A 20824-nucleotide genomic window follows, 5' to 3' on the forward strand; every position below is an offset into this window, starting at 1 on the left:
GAAGCTGAGTTACAGAGAGAGATTGAATAGGTTAGGACTTTATTCCCTGGAGCGTAGAAGAATGAGGGGAGATTTGATAGAGGTGCATAAGATTTTGATGGGTATCGATAGGGTGAATGCAAGCAGGCTTTTTCCAGTGAGGCTAGGGGCAAAAAAACTAGAGAACATGGGTTAAGGGTGAAGGGGGAAATGTTTAAAGGGTGGGGGAGCTTCTTCACTCAGAAAGTGGTGAGAGTGTGAAATGAGCTGCCTGATGAAGTGGTGAAAACGAGCTCACTTTTAACATTTAAGAAAATTTTGGACAGGTCCATGGATGAGAGGGGTGTGGAGGGATATGGTCCAGGTGCAGGTTAGTGGGACTAGGCAGAAAAATGGTTCGGCACAGACAAGAAGGGCCAAAAGGCCTGTTTCTGGACTGGAGTGTTCTATGGTTCAATGGTTCTAATGCCTTGAGATGGATAGAAAGCTGGTTCGCAGATAGGACGCAAAGAATTACCATTAATGGGTCTTTTTCTGATTGGCTATCAGTGACTAGTTCAGTGTGATTTGGATGGCCTGAGTTTGTGGGTATTTGCATGGTAGATGCAGTATAATTTGGAAAAGTATGAGGTTATCCACGTTAGTAACAATAATAGGAAGACAGATGATTACTTGAATGGATGTAAATTAAGAGAGCTGGATACTCAGTGAGACCTTGGAGTCCTCGTACATCAGTCACTGAAAGTTCTCACTGGAATGATGGAGGTTGAGGGGAGACCTGATAGAAGTCTATAAGACTATGAGAGGCATGGACAGAGTGGATAGAACATAGAACACTACAGCACAAACAGGCCCTTCGGCCCACGAGTTGCGCCGATCACATCAACTCCTATCTATAACCCCCAATCCCATAAAACCCCATATACTCATCCAGAAGTCTTTTAAAAGACCCCAGCGAGTTCGCCTCCACCACCACTGACGGCAGCCGATTCCATTCACTCACCACCCTCTGAGTGAAAAACTTACCCCTAACATCACTTCTGTACTTTCCTCCCCGCACCTTCAATCTGTGTCCTCTCGTAGCGACCATTTCAACCCGGGGAAATAGCCTCTGAGAATCCACCCTATCCATTCCTCTCAACATTTTATAAACCTCTATCAGATAGTCAGAAGCTTTTTCCCAGGGTGGAAGAGTCAATTACTCAGGGGCACAGGTTTAAGGTGCAAGGGGCAAGGTTTAAAGGAAATGTACAACACAGATTTTTTACACAGGCAGTGGTGGGTGCCCAGAACTCGTTGCCGGGGGGGGGTAGTGGAAGCAGATAGTGACTTTTAAGGGGCCTCTTGACAAATACATGAATAGGATGGGAGTAGAGGGATATGGTCCCCGGAAGGGAAGAGGGTTTTAGTTAAGTTGGGCAGTGTGGTCGGTGCAGGCTTGGAGGGCCGAAGGGCCTGTTCCTATGCTATAATTTTGTTTGTTCTTTTTCTTTGTAAGCGTGCAGGTACAGCAGGCAGTAAAGAAGGTAAATGGTATGTTGGCCTTCATAATGAGAGGATTTGAGTGTAGGGATAGGGATGTTTTACTGCAATTGTTTCCAGCATTGGTGAGGCCACACCTGAAATACTTATCAGAGGAAGGAGGTCCTTGCTGTAGAGGGAGTACAGTGAAGGTTTCTGGACTGATTCCTGTGATGGGAGGTCTGTCATATGAGGAGAGATTAAGTTGGTGGAGTTCACTGGAGTTTAGGAAAGTAAGAGGGAATCACATAGAAATGTATAATATTCTAACAGGGTTAGACAGGGTAGATGCAGATAGAATATTCCCGGTGATTGAGGAGCCCAGAACTTGGGGCCACAGTTTGAGGTTAAGGGGTAAACCTTTCAGAACTGAGGTGGGAAGACACGTCTTCAGAGGGAGGTGAATGTGTGGAATTCACAACCACAGAAGGTCATTGAGGCCAAAACATTGTCTGATTTCAAGAAGAAATTAATATAGCTCTTGGGGATCAAGGGATATGGGGGGACCGAAGATCAGGATATTGAATTTGATGATCAGCCATGAATGGGGAGCAGGGCCAAAGGGCCTACTCTTGCTTCTTGTTTCGACATTTGTATGTTTTTATCTGAGAACATGTGGCAGCTGATCCATTCCGCTGATATTGTCAACGAGTGGATTTTTGAAAAATTAATTTCCAGGATGTGGGATTTTCTGGCTGACAATCATTTCATGGTTATCTATAATACTGAATTCCAGATTTTTCAATGAATTCAAATTCCACCATCTGCTGTTGCAGGAATTAAACTCAGGTCCCCTGAACATAAGTTCAGTTTCTGGATTAATAATGTAGCGATAATACCACTGGGCCATCATCTCCTCTCATCATTCTGTCATCACCCTCTGTCTTCTACAACTGAGCCAATTTGAATCCACTTTATCAAATCACCCTGTATCCCAGGTGAATTTTCCTTCTTTACAAATCTCCATGTGGGACCACGTCAAAGGTTTTGCTGAAATCCATATAAATTACATCGACTGCACTGCCCCCATCTATACACCAGGTCGTCTCCTCAAAAAATTCAATCAACTTTGTTAGGAAGGACATAATTTTAATTTTTAATTACAATCTAAAGCCATTCTTTTGTGTAAAACAACTAAAGTAAATCAAATAAACTGAAGGACGAAATAAAAGGAGCAAGGCCTTTGATAATACTCCCCATGGGAGGTTAGCTAGGAAGGTTCAGTTGCTAGGTATACATGGAGAGGTAGTAAATTGGATTAGACATTGGCTCAATGGAAGAACACAGTAAAAAGTTTGACAACACCAGGTTTAAGTCCAACCGATTTATTTGATAGTACACTCAGTGAGTGTACTATCAAATAAATCAGTTGGACTTAAACCTGGTGTTGTCAGACTTTTTACTGTGTTTACCCCAGTCCATCAATGGAAGAAGCCAGAGAGTGGTTGTGGAGGATTGCTTCTCTGAGTGGAGGCCTGTGACTAGTGGTGCGCCACAGGGATCAGTGTTGGGTCCATTGCTGTTTGTCTTCTATATCAATGATCTGGATGATAATGTGGTAAATTGGATCAGCAAATTTGCTGATGATACAAAGATTGGAGGTGTAGTGGGCAGTGAGGAAGGTTTTCAAAGCTTGCAGAGAGATTTGGACCAACTAGAAAAATGGCAAATGGAATTTAACACAAACAAGTGTGAGGTATTGCACTTTGGAAGGACAAACCAAAGTAGAACGTACAGGGTAAATGGTAGGACACTGAAGAGTGCAGTAGAACAGAGGGATCTGGGAATACAGGTACAGAATTCCCTAAAAGTGATGTCACAGGTAGATAGGGTCGTAAAGAGTGCTTTTGGTACATTGGCCTTTATAAATCGGAGTATCAAGTATAAAAGTTGGAGTGTTATGGTAAGGTTATATAAGGCATTGGTGAGGCCGAATTTAGAGTATTGTGTACAGTTTTGGTCACCTAGTTACAGGAAGGATGTAAATAAGGTTGAAAGAGTGCAGAGAAGGTTCACAAGGATGTTGCCGGGACTTGAGAAGCTGAGTTACAGAGAGAGATTGAATAGGTTAGGACTTTATTCCCTGGAGCGTAGAAGAATGAGGGGAGATTTGATAGAGGTGTATAAGATTTTGGTGGGTATAGATAGAGTGAATGCAAGCAGGCTTTTTCCACTGAGGCTAGGGGAGAAAAAAACCAGAGGGCAAGGGTTAAGGGTTAAGGGTGAAGGGGGAAATGTTTAAAGGGAATATTCGGGGGGGGCTTCTTCACACAGAGAGTGGTGAGAGTGTGGAGTGAGCTGCCGGATAAAGTGGTGAATGCGGGGTCACTTTTAACATTTAAGAAAAGCTTGGATGGGTTCACGGATGAGAGGGGTGTGGAGGGATATGGTCCAGGTGCAGGTCAGTGGGACTGGGCAAAAAATGGTTCGGCACAGACAAGAAGGGCCAAATGGCCTGTTTCTGAGCTGTAATTTTTTATGGTTCTGTGGTTCTCACCCCTTCAAGAGGAACTTCCTGAAACAAAGACAAGAGGTGAGAGTTTCCAGCCGTTCACACAATCGGGATTTTTTGGTCATGCTGCAATGAATGATGATTGGCTGAGCATCAGATTCTCCATTCCCATTTGCAGCAGCAGTGGGGCATGAACAGCTTGAAAGGTATCATCATCGTTCTGGCATTGTCAGCTGAGGATGAAATTAGCGCAATAATGAGAGAGGAAATTGGTTCAGAAACTCCAGAAGTGTGTTAACCAGGGTTTAGGGTAAACACATTCCTCTTAGAGTGAAGGGCAAGGCTGGCAGAACTAGGGAACCCTGGATGTCTCGGGATATCGAGGCTCTGGTCAAGAAGAAGAGGCGCATGACATGCACAGGCAGCTGGGATCAAGTGAATCCTTTGAGGAGCATAGCAGCTATAGGAGTAGAGTTAAGGGAGAAATCAGGAGGGCAAAAAGGGGACACAAGATTGTTTTGGCAGATAAGGCAAAGGAGAATCCAAAGAACTTCTACAAATAAACAAAGGGTAAAAGAGTAACAAGGGAGAGAGTTGGGCCTCTTAAGGATCAACAAGGTCATCTATGTACAGATCCACAAGAGATGGGTGAGATCCTAAATGAATATTTCTCATCAGTATTTACTGTTGAGAAAAGCATGGATGTTAGGGAACTTGGGGAAATAAACAGTGATGTCTTGAGGAGTGTACATATTACAGAGAAGGAGGTGCTGGAAGTCTTAAAGTGCGTCAAGGTAGATAAATCCCCAGGACCTGATGAAGTGTATCCCAGGACGTTGTGGGAGGCTAGGGAGGAAATTACGGGTCCCCTAGCCGAGATATTTGAATCATCGATAGCCACGGGTGAGGTGCCTGAAGATTGGAGAGTGGTAAATGTTGTGCCTTTGTTTAAAAAGGGCTGCAGGGAAAAGCCTGGGAACTACAGGCCAGTGAGCCTCACATCTGTGGCGGGTAAGTTGTTTTAAGGTATTTTGAGAGACAGGATCTACAGGCATTTAGAGACAAAAGGACTGATTAGGGACAGTCAGCATGACTTTGAGTGGAAAATCATATCTCACAAATTTAACTGAGTTTTTTGAAGGGGTGACCAAGAAGGTAGATGAGGGCAGTGCAGTTGATGTTGTCTACATGGACTTTAACAAGGCCTTTGACAAGGTACTGCATGATACATTGTTGCATAAGGTTAAATCTCACGGGATCCAGGGTGAGGTATCTAAATGGATCCAAAATTGGCTTCTTGACAGAAGTCAGAGGGTGGTTGTAGAGAGTTGTTTTTCAAACTGGAGGTCTGTGACCAGCGGTGTTCCTCAGGGATCAGTGCTGGGCCTAATGTTATTTGTCATTTATATTAATGATTTGGATGAGAATTTCGGAGGCATGGTTAGTAAGTTTGCAGATGACACCAAGATTGGTGGCATAGTGGACAGTGAGGAATGTTATCTCTGATTACAACGGGATCTTGATCAATCGGGCCAGTGGGCTGATGAATGGCAGATGGAGTTTAATTTAGGTAAATGTGAGGTGATGTATTTTGTAGATTGAACCAGGGCAAGACTTACTCAGTTAATGGTAGGACGTTGGGGAGAGTTACAGAACAAAGAGATCTCGGGGTACAGGTTCATAGCTCCTTGAAAGTGGAGTCACAGGTGGACAGAGTGGTGAAGAAGGCATTCGGCATTCTTGGTTTCATTGGTCAGAACATTGAATACAGGAGTTGGGACGTCTTGTTGAAGTTGTACAAGACATTGGTAAGGCCACACTTGGAATACTGTGTGCAATTCTGGTCATCCTGTTGTAGAAAGGATATTGTTAAACTAGAAAGAGTCAGAAAAGATCTTCTAGGATGCATAAGAACATAAGAAATAGGAGCAGGAGTAGCCATCTAGCTCTTCAAGCCTGCCCCGCCATTCAGTAAGATCACGGCTGATCTGAAGTGGCTCAGTTCCACTTTCCTGCTTTCTCCCCATAACTCTTAATCCCCTTGCCTACCAAAAACCTATCTACCTGTGTCTTAAATATATTTAGCAAAGTAGCCTCCACCACTTCAATGGGCAGAGAATTCCAGAGATTCACCACCCTTTGAGTGAAGAAGTTCCTCCTCAACTCCGTTCTAAACCGCCCCCCCTTTATCTTGAGGTTGTGCCCTCTAGTCCTGCTGTCCTTTCTGAGCGGGAAGAATCTCTCTACCTCTACCCTCTCCATCCCCTTCATTATCTTATATGTCTCTATAAGATCCCCCCTCATCCTTCTAAACTCCAACGAGTACAGACCCAATCTATTTCGTCTCTCTTCATAGTCCAAACCCCTCATCTCCAGTATCAGCCTAGTGAACCTCCTCTGCACTCCCTCCAAGGCCAAAATATCCTTTCTACCGGGACTTGATGGATTGAGTTATAAGGAGAGGCTGGATAGACTGAGACTTTTTTCTCTGGAGTGTAGGAGGCTGAGGGGTGATCTTATAGAGGTCTATAAAATAATGAGGGGCACAGATCAGCAAGATAGTCAATATCTTTTCCCAAATGTAAGGGAGTCTAAAACTAGAGGGCAGAGGTTTAAGGTCAGAGGGGAGAGATGCAAAAGTGTCCAGAGACAATTTTTTCACCCAGAGGGTGGTGAGTGTCTGGAACAAGCTGCCAGATGTAGTAGTTGAAATGTGTACAATTTTGTGTTTTAAAAAGCATTTAGACAGTTACATGGATAAGATGCGTATAGAGGGATATGGGCCAAATGTGGACAATTGGGATTAGCTTAGGACATAGAACATAAGAACATAAGAAATAGGAGCAGGAGTAGGCCATCTAGCCCTTTGAGCCTGCCCCGCCATTCAATAAGATCATGGCTGATCTGTCGTGGCTCAGTTCCACTTTCCCGCCCTCTCCCCATAACCCTTAATCCCCTCTCTTATCAAAAACCCATCAACCCGCGTCTTAAAAATATTTAGTGAGGCAGCCTCCACCACTTCAACGGGCAGAGAATTTCAGAGATTCACCACCCTCTGAGTGAAGAAGTTCCTCCTCAACTCCGTTCTAAACCGCACCCCTTTATCTTGAGGCTGTGCCCCCTAGTCCTACTGTCCTTTCTGAGCGGGAAGAGTCTCTCCACCTCTATCCTATCCCTCCCATTCATCATCTTATACGTCTCAATGAGATCTCCCCTCATTCTTCTAAACTCTAACGAGTACAAGCCTAGTTTATTCAGCCTCTCCTCATAGTTCAACCCCCTCAACTCTGGCATCAGCCTAGTAAACCTCCTCTGCACTCCCTCCAAGGCCAAAATATCCTTGTGTAAGTGTGGCGACCAAAACTGCACACAGTACTCCAGCTGCGGCCTCACCAATGCCCTATACAGTTGCAGCAAGACCTCCCTACTTTTATATTCAATCCCCCTCGCTATGAAGGCCAGCATCCCATTCGCCTTCCTGACCACCTGCTGCACCTGCAAGCTGGGTTTTTGCGACTCATGCACAAGGACCCCGAGGTCCCTCTGCACCGTCGCCTGCTGCAGTTTTTCACCACGTAAGTAATAATCCTTCCTACCATTCTTCCTACCAAAGTGGACCACCTCACACTTGCCAACATTAAATTCCATTTGCCAGTTCCTGGGGGTTTTAAAAAAAGAGTGGCATGGACAAATTAGGCTGAAGGGCCTGTTTCCATGCTGTAAACCTCTATGATCTCTATGGTCTCTATGAATGAAAGGGTCTCGTTGAAGCATATAAAATTCTCAAAGGGGTGGACGCAGAGATGTTATTTCCTCAGGCTGGGGTCACAGCCGACGGGAAGGCCAGTTAGGAGTGGGATGAGGAGAAACCTTTTCACTCCAAGGCTGGTGATCCTGTGGAATTCTCTACCATTGAAGGATGTGGAGGACAAGCCACTTGAAATAGGAAATAGATCACTACTTAAAAAAATAGAGAATCTAGAGTGGATTATGGTGTCAGTGGATTATGGGGAGAAGGAGATGTATGGTGTTGAGATAGAGCAAGAGCCATGAAGGGCAGAGCAGTGTCTGGAGGGCTGAATGGCCACTTCTTGCTCCATTTTCCATATTTCTATATTTCTAATTCATTCTTTAACAAGGTGCTGCATCAATGGCCAAATTTTCCAATGATTTTGCTTTCATCCAGCCACTTAGTGAAAAGCCGCTGTGTGCAACAAAATTCTGGTGATTTGGTCTCAATGTGTTTGTGTTCCTTCCTATCTAGCCTCTGCTTAGTGCTGATCCAAACATAATGTAAGAACTCGCCAAGCAGATGATTGTGGAGATAGGGCTGGAGTCTCTCATTACATTCAAATCCCCCAAATACATTCAACATGAAATTTCATGTGATGGCCATGGGGGATTGTCAATCAATCTACCTGGAGGCCTTGTAGAGTACGGGCTCCCCTATTCAGCAAGTGGAGGCTCACTCAATAGAAAAGGAGCCACAAGGGTTTAAAATCAGCTGACTCTACTCTGGCCAGAAGTCAAAGGTCTCCTGGATTTGACCTGCGAGCTGTAGCATTGCTTTATTCACTGTGTAAACAGAGGGTGTTGGTGGCAGGAGACTGGCCTCAGTGAGATTATTACATTTTTGTAAAGTGTGATCACAAAACATTTAAATTTCCTCATTGTTAACATATATTGTTTATTGTTATACCAGGGAATGGATTAGGAATCAGGATTATTGGTGGGAAAGAGATTCCAGGACGAAATGGAGAAATTGGTGCTTATGTGGCCAAGATATTTCCTGGTGGAACTGCAGAGCAGACAGCCAATCTCACTGAAGGTAAATAACATTTTCCCAATTCTAACAACAAACCTTTAATGCAGCAGCTCAAGATCTGGCAGGATCCTTGTATTCATATCATGGCTTTTCCTTTGTTGAGTCAAAGATCTTTTAATTCTGATATAGAGGGTGGGATCTTACAGCCTCGCTCAACCCAAGACTGGAAAATTCTGCCTAAGGACAATGGAGCTTCTCCTTATCTGCCCCTTGCCCACTCCGATTCCCACAGCGAGTGGAGAAGAAGAATTTCAGCGAATATTTCTGGACTTGGGTTTGGTTTAACCTGCTTCATTTGTTTTATTGCACTAAAACATCCTTTACCATCAGGAAGACAATATAAACACCACTATTGTCTCAATAGGTGTATTACCCACCCTCTCTGTTACATTGTGTTTGACTCCAAGGGGAAGTTTACTGTAGAAAGCGCTGAGCTTAACGCAGTAAACTTTGGTTTGAATTTTGGAATGCTGAGGTCAGTATGTGCTGAAAGGTTACAGTCCCAGAAGGCATCTTGTCCAGAACAATGTAGAATTTTGAATATTCAGGCAGTGGGGAGGGAATAGGGGATTCAGTCCATGGAGCTCCTTCAGGAATGGAATAGTCAGCTGGGGCTGTGGGGACTGCAGTTTGCAAAACGGATTACAGCCAAGCCAAATGAGGTAAATTATTGCAAAGCCATCAAACATAGAACGTAACAGCGCAGTACAGGCCCTTCAGCCCCCTATGTTGCTCCAACATGTGAAACCAATCTAAAGTCCATCTAACCTACACTATTCCAATATCATTCATACGTTTATCCAATCACCATTTAAATGTCTTTAATGTTCACAAATCCACTACTGCTGCAGGCAGGACATTCCACGTTCTTACTACTCTCTGAGTAAAGAACATCTGTCCAATGTCTATCACCCCTCAATTTAAAGCGATGTCCCCTCATGCTAGCCATCTTCATCTGAGGAAAAAGGCTCTCACTGTCCACCCTATCTAATCCTCTGATCATCTGATATGCCTCTATTAAGTCACCTCTTATCTTTCTTCTCTCTAATGAAAACAGCCTCAAGTCCCTCAGCCTTTCCTCATAAGACCTTCCCACCATACCAGGCAACATCCTGGTAAATCTCCTCTGCACCCTTTCCAATGCCTCCACATCTTTCTTATAATGCGGCGACCAGAACTGTACGCGATACTCCAAGTGCGGCCGCACCAGAGTTTTGTACAGTTGTAACATGACCTCACGGCTCCAAAACTCAATCCCTCTACCAATAAAAGCTAACACACCGTACGCCTTCTTAACAACCCTATCAATCTGGGTGCCACCTTTCAGGGATCTATGCACATGTACCCCGAGATCTCTTTGCTCATCCACACTAACAAGTGACTTACCATTTGCCCAGTACTCTGTATTCCTGTTACTCCTTCCAAAGTGAATCACCTCATAAATTTCCGCATTAAACTCTATTTGCCACCTCTCAGCCCAGCTCTGCAGCTTATCTATGTCCCTCTGTAACCTGCAACATCCTTCCGCACTGTCCACAACTCCACCGACTTTAGTGTCATCCACAAACTTACTAACCCATCCTTCTACACCCTCGTCCAGGTCATTTATAAAAATGACAAACAGTGGTGGCCCCAAAATAGATCCTTGCGGTACACCACTTGTAACTGAACTCAGGATGGACATTTCCCATCAACCACCACCCTCTGTCTTCTATTAGCTAGCCAATTTCTGATCCAAACTGCTAAATCACCCTCAATCCTGTGTCTATGTATCTTCTGCAATAGCTTACCACTTTACTGAAATCCATATACACCACATCAACCGCTTTACCCTCATCCACTCTTTGGTCACCTTCTCAAAGAATGCAATAAGGTTTGTGAGGCACGACCTACCCTTCACAAAATCGCACTGTCTATCTCTAATCAAATTCTTCCTTTCTAGATGATTATAAATCCTATCTCCTATAATCCTTTCCAAAACTTTGCCCACAACAGAAGGAAGGCTCACTGGTCTATAATTCCCAGGATGGTCTCTACTCCCCTTCTTGAACAAGGGGACAACATTTGCTATCTTCCAGTCTTCTGGCACTATTCCTGTAGACAATGATGACCTAAAGATCAAAGCCAAAGGCTCTGCAATCTCCTCCGTAGCCTCCCAGAGAATCCTAGGATAAATCCCATCCGGCCCAGGGGACTTATCTATTTTCATACTTTCTAGAATTGCTAATGTTTCCTCCTTATGAACTTCAATCGCGCCTAGTCTAATAGCCTGTATCTCAGTATTCTCCTCGACAACATTGTCTTTCTCCTGTGTGAATACTGATGAAAAATATTCATTTAGTGCCTCTCCTATCTCTTAGGACTCCATGCACAACTTCCCACTACTATCCTTGACTGGCCCTAATCTCACCCTAATCATTCTTTAATTCCTGACATACCTAGAGAAAGCTTTAGGGTTTTCCTTGATTCTATCTGCCAAAGACTTTTCATGTCCCCTCCAGGCTCTTCTTAGCTCTTTCTTTAGGTCTTTCCTGGCTAACTTGTAACTCTCAAGCACCCTAACTGAGCCTTCATAGAACATAGAACATTACAGCACAGTACAGGCCCTTTTGCCCTCGATGTTGCGCCAACCAATGGAACCAATCTAATGACCTTCTAACCTAAACTATTCCAATGTTATCCATATGCCTATCCACTGACCATTTGAACGCCCTTAAAGTTGGCGAGTCCACAACTGCTGCAGGCAGGGCATTCCACACCCTTACTACCCTCTGAGTAAAGAACCTACCTCTGACATCCGTCCTATAATTACCACCCCTTAATTTAAAGCTATGTCCCCTCATGTTAGCCATCACCATCTGAGGAAAAAGGCTCTCACTGTCCACCCTATCTAATCCTCTGATCATCTTGTATGTCTCAATTAGATCACCTCTCAACATTCTTTTTTCTAACGAAAACAACCTCATGTCCCTCAGCCTTTCCTCGTAAGACCTTCCCACCATACCAGGCAACATCCTGGTAAACCTCCTCTGCACCCTTTCCAATGCCTCCACATCTTTCTTATAATGCGGCGACCAGAACTGTACGCAATACTCCAAGTGCGGCCGCACCAGAGTTTTGTACAGTTGCAACATGATCTCACGGCTCCGAAACTCAATCCCTCTACCAACAAAAATAATCATGTCTCATCTTGATGTAAGTCTCCTTCTTTAGTATACCACAGTTCCCTCACTCAACCACTTCCTCCTTTCCCGACAGGTACATCCCACTTGGGTTCAAAACAGGAAGAGCTGAAAATATGTTTGTATTTGATGGAGAATTTCTGCCTGAGGGATTTTCCTCTCGAAATGTTCGTTACTCTCATGTTACCCATTTGGCCACTTTGAGGGAAAGTTGCTGAGTCTGTGGGGAGCTGCTGGTTTCTCCTGGCTGTCACCTGTCTTCGATGCTGATATCAGGCAGGCAGTTCCTGACTTTCTGAAGATGTTCCTGTCACTAATTAAATTCCAAGCTTGCTTTTGTTCCAATTAGGGCATAATGAGAGTGAGATAGTTGAGGTGCAGGATCAGACCTTAGACTTCTTGTTTGATTCATTTATGAGATGTATGCATCACTGGTAGGCCAGAATATATTGTCATCCCAAGTTGCTCTTCAGGAGGTGATGGTGAGCTGTTTTCCAGAGTCCTCACAATCTCTGAGGTGTAGCTACACCCACAGTGCTGTTTGGGAGGGAATTTCAGGATTTTGACTCAAACGGCAATACGTTTCCAAGTCAGGATAGCGAGTGACTTGGAGTAAAATTTTCAGGTCATGGTGTTCCCAGGTATCTGGTGCTCTTGTTCTTCAAGATGTTGTGTTCATGGATTTGGAAGTTACATCTAAAGAAAGTTCCTGCAGTGCATCTTGTAGATGGTACACGCGGCTGCCACAGTTGGTTGGTGGTCGAGGGAGTGGATGTTTGTGGAATCAAGCTGGCTGCTTTTTCCCAGATGGTGTTGAGGTTCTTGAAGATAGTTAGAGCTGCACTCATTCAGGCAAGTAAAGAATATACCAAGACACTTCTAACCTGGGCCTTGTAGATAGTGGACAGTCTTTGGGGGTAGGGGGAGTCAGAAGTTGAGTTACTTACCATCGGATTCCTCGCCTTTGATCTGATCCGAAAAACACAATGGGTCTTTTTTTCCCACTTTGATTCTAAGTGCTGGGTGGACTTGAAACTGGAAGTGTTTCAGATCTGACTTTTAGACCCATTCTCAGGCATCCCCATATGCATTCTGCCTGAAAAAAAACAGTGAGTCCGAATCACACTGCATAAGCCTGTGGGTGGGGGTTAACGCGCCTGAAACCCTGCAGCTCCAATCGGAGCCCTCCAGCTGCACATGCGCAAAGAAAAAAAGATAGAATGCTGCTCTTCGACCACATCACCACCTTCCCCGACCACCACTGATCTCAGGCAGAGTGGCAGCAGACATCCCCCCCCCCCCCCCCCCCCCCACCCCCGCCACACCCTCCCACTCCACCGATCTGAAGCAGACAGCTAGGGGACGCTAGGCCGTTACCTCTCACTAACTGGAGCACCCAAATCGGACTGTTGTGGAGCATGTCTGTTTTGTGTTGATTCTGGATTGGGAAATGCAGTAGTAAAGGTGGAAGTGCTGGTAAGGTTGGGAGCACAGCTCATTAAGTCAATTTAAATGCATGCAAATCCACTACTCGCCTCACACCCGACTTTCCCAAGCTTTTGCGCCTGACAATGGGTCCAACTTGATGGTAAAATTGGGCCCAATATTTATATGGCTTGTCCAATTCAGCTTCTGGTTGTTATTAACCTCCAGGATGTTGATAATGAGGGATTCAGCAATGCAAATGTGATTGAATGTCAAGGGGTGATGGTCCAGTTATATTATTGCTGGATTATTAATCCAGAAACAGCTCATGGTCTGGGGACCCAGAATCGAATCCCGCCACAGCAGATGGTGGAATTTGAACTTAGTGAAAAAAATCTGGAATTAAGAATGTAGCGATAACCATGAATCCATTGTCGATTGTCTGAAAAACCCATCGAGTTCACTAATGTCCTTTAGGGAAGGAAATCTGCTGTCCTTACCTGGTCTGGCCTACATGTGACTCCAGAGCCACAGCAATGTGGTTGATTCTCAACTGCCCTCTGAAATGGCCTGGCAAGCCACTCAGCTCAGGGGCAATTATGGATGGGCAATTAATGCTGGACAGCCAACAAGGCCCAGGTCCTGGACCGCACTTTGAAAATCTGGCTCTTTATCACAACAGCTAATAGTAAAAAGAATATAAAATATCACAGAAAAAGTTCTTAATAAATAAATTACATTTATCATTGGTAAAAACATACCCTAAATAGAAACATTCACCTAAAGGTAATGTTATTGAAATAATCAAAAATTATGCTTTTTTTTAACTTCTGTTTCCACAAATCAGAAATTCTATGGCCAATGTCTTGATGAAACTACGCAGTAAACAATTAACGAGGAGTTTATTCAATTTTTCATAGTCCCTTTTCAAGCAGAACTTGAGTCTTGTTGAAAAAAGAAACAAGTTGTCAAAGATTTTCATTTTGTACTCATCAAGACAAATGCAAGAATACCAAGTTTCAAAGAGAACAATTCATATTGCATGAGAAAAAAGGATGTTGATTGGTTAGCAAATATACTCTGAGGCATTGCAATGGGGAGTTCTTCAGTGAATTCCCTGAAGATTATTTCACAAGTTTTTGTTTCATTTCAAAACAGGTAAGTCAACCCTGGTTAAGTCAGTGCAATGAAGAATGTACCAGGGAATAGTTGTTGCCTAAGTTTTTGTTTACTTGAAAAAGCGCAGTGACTGGACAATTTCCTTTTGCCTGCAGAGGATCCAGCTTTACATGTGAATATATGCAGCTTCTTGATATTAAAATAGAGTGTGTCAAAACTATCCTGTTGGATATTGACTCCACCAATCAGAATGTTTCTTGTTGTATGCTGCACAAGCTGATGAATGAGTCTAAGGGTGGCACTGATTCATGAAAGGCCCTGACCTGTCCACCAAACCCCTCTTTCCAGCATTTGGTAACCAGCAGAACAGATAAAGGGGAACTTGTAGATGCAATACACTTGGATTTCTAAAAGCGTTTGATAAGGTACCGCACAAAAGGATACTTAATAAGATAAGAGTCCATGGTGTTGGGTGAAAAATATTGACATGGATAGAGGATTGGATAACTGATAACAGGGCAGCACAGTAGCACAGTGGTTAGCATGGCTGCTTCAGGGACCTGGGTTTATATAATCTCATTAGCGATAGACAGCATGGTTTTGTACGAGGGAGGTCATGCCTCACAAATAAAGTGTTTGACAAGGTCCCTCATGGCAGGCTGGTGCAAAAGGTTAAATCTCACGGGATAAAAGGACAGTTAGCTAGATGGGTGGAGAACTGACTTGGCCATAGAAGACAGAGGGTAGCAGTGGAAGGGTCTTTTTCCGGTTGGAGGTCCATGATTAATGGTGTTCTGCAGGGCTCTGTACTGGGACTTCTGCTGTTTGTGATATATATAAATGATTTGGAAGAAGGTGTAACTGGTGTGATCAGTAAGTTTGCGGACTTTGATTGCTGGATTTGCGGATAGCGATGAACATTGTCAGAGAATACAGCAGGATATAGATAGGCTGGAAAATTGGGCAGAAAAATAGCAGATGAAATTTAATCCAGATAAATGCGAAGGGATGCATTTTGGTAGGACTAAAGTAGGGGGAAGCTATACAATAAATGGCAGAATCATCAGGGGTTTAGACACACAGAGGGACCTGGGTGTGCAAGTCCACAGATCCTTAAAGGTGGCAGCACAGGTGGAGAAGGTGTTGAAGAAGGCATATGGCATGCTTGCCTTTATTGGACGGGGTATAGAGTATAAAAGTTGGCGTATGATGTTGCAGCTGTATAGAACGTTGGTTAGGCCACACTTGGAATACTGCATCCAGTTCTGGTCGCCACACTACCAGAAGGACATGGAGGCTTTGGGGAGAGTACAGAGAAGGTTTACCAGGATGTTGCCTGGTATGGAGGGTCTTAGTTATGAGGAGAGATTGGATAAACTGGGGTTGTTCTCCCTGGAAAGACGGAGGATGAGGGGAGACCTAATAGAGGTGTATAAAATTATGAAGGTCATAGATAGGGTGAACAGTAGGAAGCTTTTTCCCAGGTCAGAGGTGAAGAACACAAGGGGTCACAGGTTCAAGGTGAGGGGGCAAGGTTCAACACAGATGTCAGGGGGACGTATTTTACACAGAGGGTGGTGGGGGCCTGGAATGCACTGCCAAGCAGGGTGGTGGAGGTGGACACGATGGGATTGTTTAAGACTTATCTAGATAGCCACAAGACCAGACTGGGAATAGAGAGATACAAACGAATGTTCTAGTTGGGCGCATGAGTGGCGCAGGCTTAGAGGGCAGAAGGGCCTGTTCCTGTGCTGTACTGTTCTTTGTTCTTCGATTCCCAGCTCGGGTCACTGTCGATGTGGAGTTTGCACATTCTCCTTGTGTCTACGTGGGTTTCCTCTGGCTGCTCCAGTTTCCTTCCACAGTCCAAAGATGTGCGGGCTAGGTTGATTGGCCATGCTCAAATAGCCCCTTATTGTCCTGAGATGCGTAGATTAGGGGGATTAGCGGGTAAAATGTGTAGGGTTATGGGGATAGGGCCTGGGTGGGATTGTGCTCGGTGCAGACTCGATGGGCCAAATGGCCTCTTTCTGCACTGTAGGCTTTCTATGATTCTATTCTATGATTGATAGAAGGCTGAGAGTTGGGATTTTTAGGCAACCTGTAACCCGTGGAATATCAGAGGGCTCAGTGCTGGTTCCACATTTACTTACAATGTATATTTATGACTTGGATGAGGAAGTGAATGTACTATTGACAGGTTTGCAGATGACACACAGATAGGTGGGAAGGCAAGTGGTAAGGAAGTCACAAAGTCTGCAGAAGCTCATAGACTGGCCTTCATCAGTCACAGCATTGAGTATAGAAGTTGCGAAGTTGTGTTGCAGTTGTACAGGACATTGGTGAGGTCATTCCTGGAGTATTGTGTTCTGTTTTGGTCACCTTATTATAGGGAAATGTCATTAAACTGGAGAGAATGCAGAAGAGATTTACAAGGAAGTTGCCAAAACTCAAGGGACTGAATTATTGGGAGAGATTGCACAGGCTAGGACCTTTTTCTTTGGAGTGAAGGCTTAGGCGTGATGTTATAAAGTTGTATAAGATTACGAGAGGCATGGATAAGGTGAGTGCATTCAGTTTTTTTTCCAAGGTTGGGGAATCGAGAACTGGAGGGTATAGGTTTAAGTTAAGAGAGGAAAGAATTAATGGGAATCTGAGGGGCAACATTTTTACACAGAGGGTGGTACGTGTGTGGAATGAGCTGCTGGAGGAAGTGGTTGAGGCAGGGACATTGACAACATTTAAAAGGCATTTGGACAGATTCATGGATGGGAAAGATTAGAGGAATATGGGCCAAATGCAGACAAATGTGTTAGCTTACATGGGTATTTTGGTCAGAATGGACCAGTTTGAACTGAAAGGCCTGTCTCTGTGCTGTAGATTCTATGATTCTATAGTTCTGGACAGGTTCAGTGAGTGAATAGGCAAAAACTTGGCAGATGGAAAATAATATAGGAAAATGAATTGATGTACTTTGGGAGGGAGGGATTTTCTTATCAAGAGAGGCTGAGTGGGTTGGACCTGTACACATTGAAGTTTCGAAGAATGAGAGGCGACCTTATTGAGACATATCGGATTCTCAGGGGGATTGACAGGGGAGATGCTGAGAGGCTGTTTCCCCTTGTGGGAGGATCAGAGGCAGAGTCCCTGGGTAAAGGAGTTTCCCATTGAAGACCGAGATGAGGAAGAATTTCTTCTCCCAGCCGATAATGAATCTGTGGAATTGATAACGCGGAGGGCTGGAGAGGTTGGGTTGTTAAATATGTTGAAGACTGAGACAGATTTTTAATCAGTAAGGGAATTATCGGTTATGAGAATAAGGTGTTAAGTTGAGTTGAGGATTATTATAGCGAATCTGTTTTGACCTCATTGAATGGCAGAGCAGAACCAATGGGCTGAATTGTCTACTTCTGCTATTATGGCTTATGGTCTTGAGTTAGCCACTTCACACTGCTCCAGTATAATAGAAATGGTGCTCTCCACGAACAGGATGCTGCCATCAACTCAAAAAGATGTTATGTCTCTCACACAAAAAAGATGATTTGTGAATTTCAAGACAGGTATAATGCCAGGTACATACTCCATACATCCCAACGAATGGTGGATCATATCAAACATCTCATCCCTTCAGGTACTCGTAATGACCGCACTCGATCAGTCCACACAACATTCAGAACATAGTGTTCAATATTAGATGTGATTCCATGATTGGACAGCAGCACCTACTGAACTATTTCAAGTGCTCCAGGAAGTATGCTAATAACCAGTTTATATTGACCAGTTAGGATCACAATGTCAGGATCAGGGTTACACTGTAAATACTATTTCCATTCATCCACCGTACCTCGTCTTCAGGCAAAAGGGATTTGTCCAGTCCTGTCACCTTTACGATTAAACACGAGCCTGTGGGGAGAATGGGGTGGGGGGCACTGCCTTAAACAATAAGAGTTGACTTGTCTTTTTTGTGTTTAAACAACATCTTGGGGCAGAAATGTTCCCTGATGGACTCCACAAGGCAGTGCTCCCACCAATCAAAGTGTGCTTGCCAATCAATCAGTACCTTTCTCTCAGCAATATAAATTGTTATTCCCTGTGAAATTTGGTAAAATTATGTTTGTTGTTATGTGTGCAATATGTAAAACTTCAACAGTCGAATAGCCAATGTTGTTCCCTTGTTTAAGAAAGGAAGCAAGGATAATCCAGGAAATTATAGGCCAGTGAGCCTGATGTCAGTGGTGGGGAAGTTTTTGGGGAAGATACTGAAGGACAGGATATATGCATTTGGAAGAAAATGGACGAGCTTGATTTGATTTATTATCGTCACATGTATTAATACACATTGAAAAATATTGTTTCTTGAGTGCTATTACAGACAAAGCAGTTAGTGACAGGTAACATGGTTTTGTATAGGGAAGGTCATGTCTCACCAACTTGGTTGAATTTTCTGAAGAGATGACAAAGATAATTGATGAAGGGTTGTGGGCGTAGTTTATATGGACTTTAGTAAGGCATTTGAGAAAGTCTCAAGTGGCAGACTGGTACAAAAACTAAAATCACATTCGGGATGGGTTCGATGGATACAGAACTGGCTTGGTTATAGAAGTCCAACAGGTTTATTTGGTAGCAAAAGCCACTAGCTTTCAGCATGCTACGGTGCAGAGGGACCTGGGGGTCCTTGTGCATGAATCGCAAAAACCCAGCCTGCAGGTGCAGCAGGTGATCAGGAAGGCAAATGGGATGCTGGCCTTTATAGCGAGGGGGATAGAATATAAAAGTAGGGAGGTCTTGCTGCAACTGTATAGGGCACTGGTGAGGCCGCAGCTGGAGTACTGTGTGCAGTTTTGGTTGCCACATTTGCGCAAGGATATTTTGGCCTTGGAGGGAATGCAGAGGAGGTTCACTAGGTTGATACCGGAGATGAGGGGGTTAGACTATGAAGAGAGGATGAATAGACTGGGTCTATACTCATTGGAGTTTAGAAGGATGAAGGGGATGGATAGGGTAGAGGTAGAGAGATTCTTCCCACTCAGAAAGGACAGCAGGGCTAGAGGGCACAGCCTCAAGATAAGGGGGGCGCAGTTTAGACCAGAGTTGAGGAGGAACTTCTTCACTCAAAGGGTGGTGAATCTCTGGAATTCTCTGCCCGTTGAAGTGGTGGAGGCTGCCTCGCTGAATATATTTAAGTCACGGGTAGATAGGTTTTTGACAGACAAGGGAATTAAGGGTTATGGGGAGAAAGCAGGAAAGCGGAACTGATCCACTTCAGATCAGCCATGATCTTATTGAATGGCGGGGCAGGCTCGAAGGGCTAGATGGCCTACTCCTGCTCCTATTTCTTATGTTCTTATGTTCTTTCAGAGTGCTGCCCCTTTGAAAGGTGAGTGGGAGTTCTGTTCACAAACAGGGTATATAAAGACACAAACTCAATTTACAAAATAATGGTTGGAATGCGAGTCTTTACAGGTAATCAAGTCTTAGAGGTACAGACAATGTGAGTGGACAGAGTGTTAAGCACAGGTTAAAGAGATGTGTATTATCTCCAGACAGGACAGTAAGTGAGATTTTGCAAGCCCAAGTGAGTCATGGGGGTTACAGATAGTGCGACGTGAACCCAAGATCCCTGTTGAGGCCGTCCTCATGTGTGCGGAACTTGGCTATCAGTCTCTGCTCAGCGACTCTGCGCTGTCGTGTGTTGTGAAGGCCGCCTTGGAGAACGTTTACCCGAAGGTCAGAGGCTGAATGCCCGTGACCGCTGAAGTGTTCGCCAACAGGAAGAGAACATTCTTACCTGGTGATTGTCGAGCGATGTTCATTCATTCATTGTCGTAGCGTCTGCATGGTCTCCCCAATGTACCATGCTTCGGGACATCCTTTCCTGCAGCGTATCAGGTAGACAATGTTGGCCGAGTTGCAAGAGTATTTACCGTGTACCTGGTGGATGGTATTCTCACGAGTGGTGATGGCATCCGTCCGATGATCCATCATGTCTTGCAGAGGTTGCTGTGGCAGGGTTGTGAGGTGTTGTGGTCACTGTTCTCCTGAAGGCTGGGTAGTTTGCTGCAGACAATGGTCTGTTTGAGGTTGTGCGATTTTTTGAAGGCAAGAAGTGGGGGTGTGGGAATGGCCCTGGCGAGATGTTCGTCTTCATCAATGATATGTTAAACGCTCCGGAGAAGATGTTGTAGCTTCAGGAATTTTGTGTCTTTATATGTCCTGTTTGTGAATAGAACCTCCACTCACCTGACGAAGGGGCAGTGCTCCAAAAGATAGTGGCTTTTGCTACCAAATAAACCTGTTGGATTTTAACCTGGTGTTGTGAGA

At 44.3% G+C, this 20824-nt stretch overlaps 1 protein-coding gene across 6 annotated transcripts in view; it reads left to right on the forward strand.

Moving 5' to 3' along the window:
* The window catches only part of LOC145355536 (protein piccolo-like), a 480857-nt gene that overhangs the window by 339141 nt on the left and 120892 nt on the right, over positions 1–20824 (forward strand). For all 6 annotated transcript variants that reach the window (XR_013889002.1, XM_080207784.1, XM_080207785.1 and 3 more), the window contains one exon: positions 8655–8780. Coding sequence is in view for 5 of the 6 variants with exons in the window: in XM_080207784.1 (XP_080063910.1) it covers positions 8655–8780 (126 nt within the window). In the remaining variant the exon portion in view is untranslated. The remainder of the gene's footprint in view (positions 1–8654; positions 8781–20824) is intronic.

The sequence above is a fragment of the Carcharhinus amblyrhynchos genome, chromosome 19 (genome assembly GCF_965287045.1).
Source record: "Carcharhinus amblyrhynchos chromosome 19, sCarAmb.v2.hapA, whole genome shotgun sequence".
Classification (NCBI taxonomy): domain Eukaryota; kingdom Metazoa; phylum Chordata; class Chondrichthyes; order Carcharhiniformes; family Carcharhinidae; genus Carcharhinus; species Carcharhinus amblyrhynchos.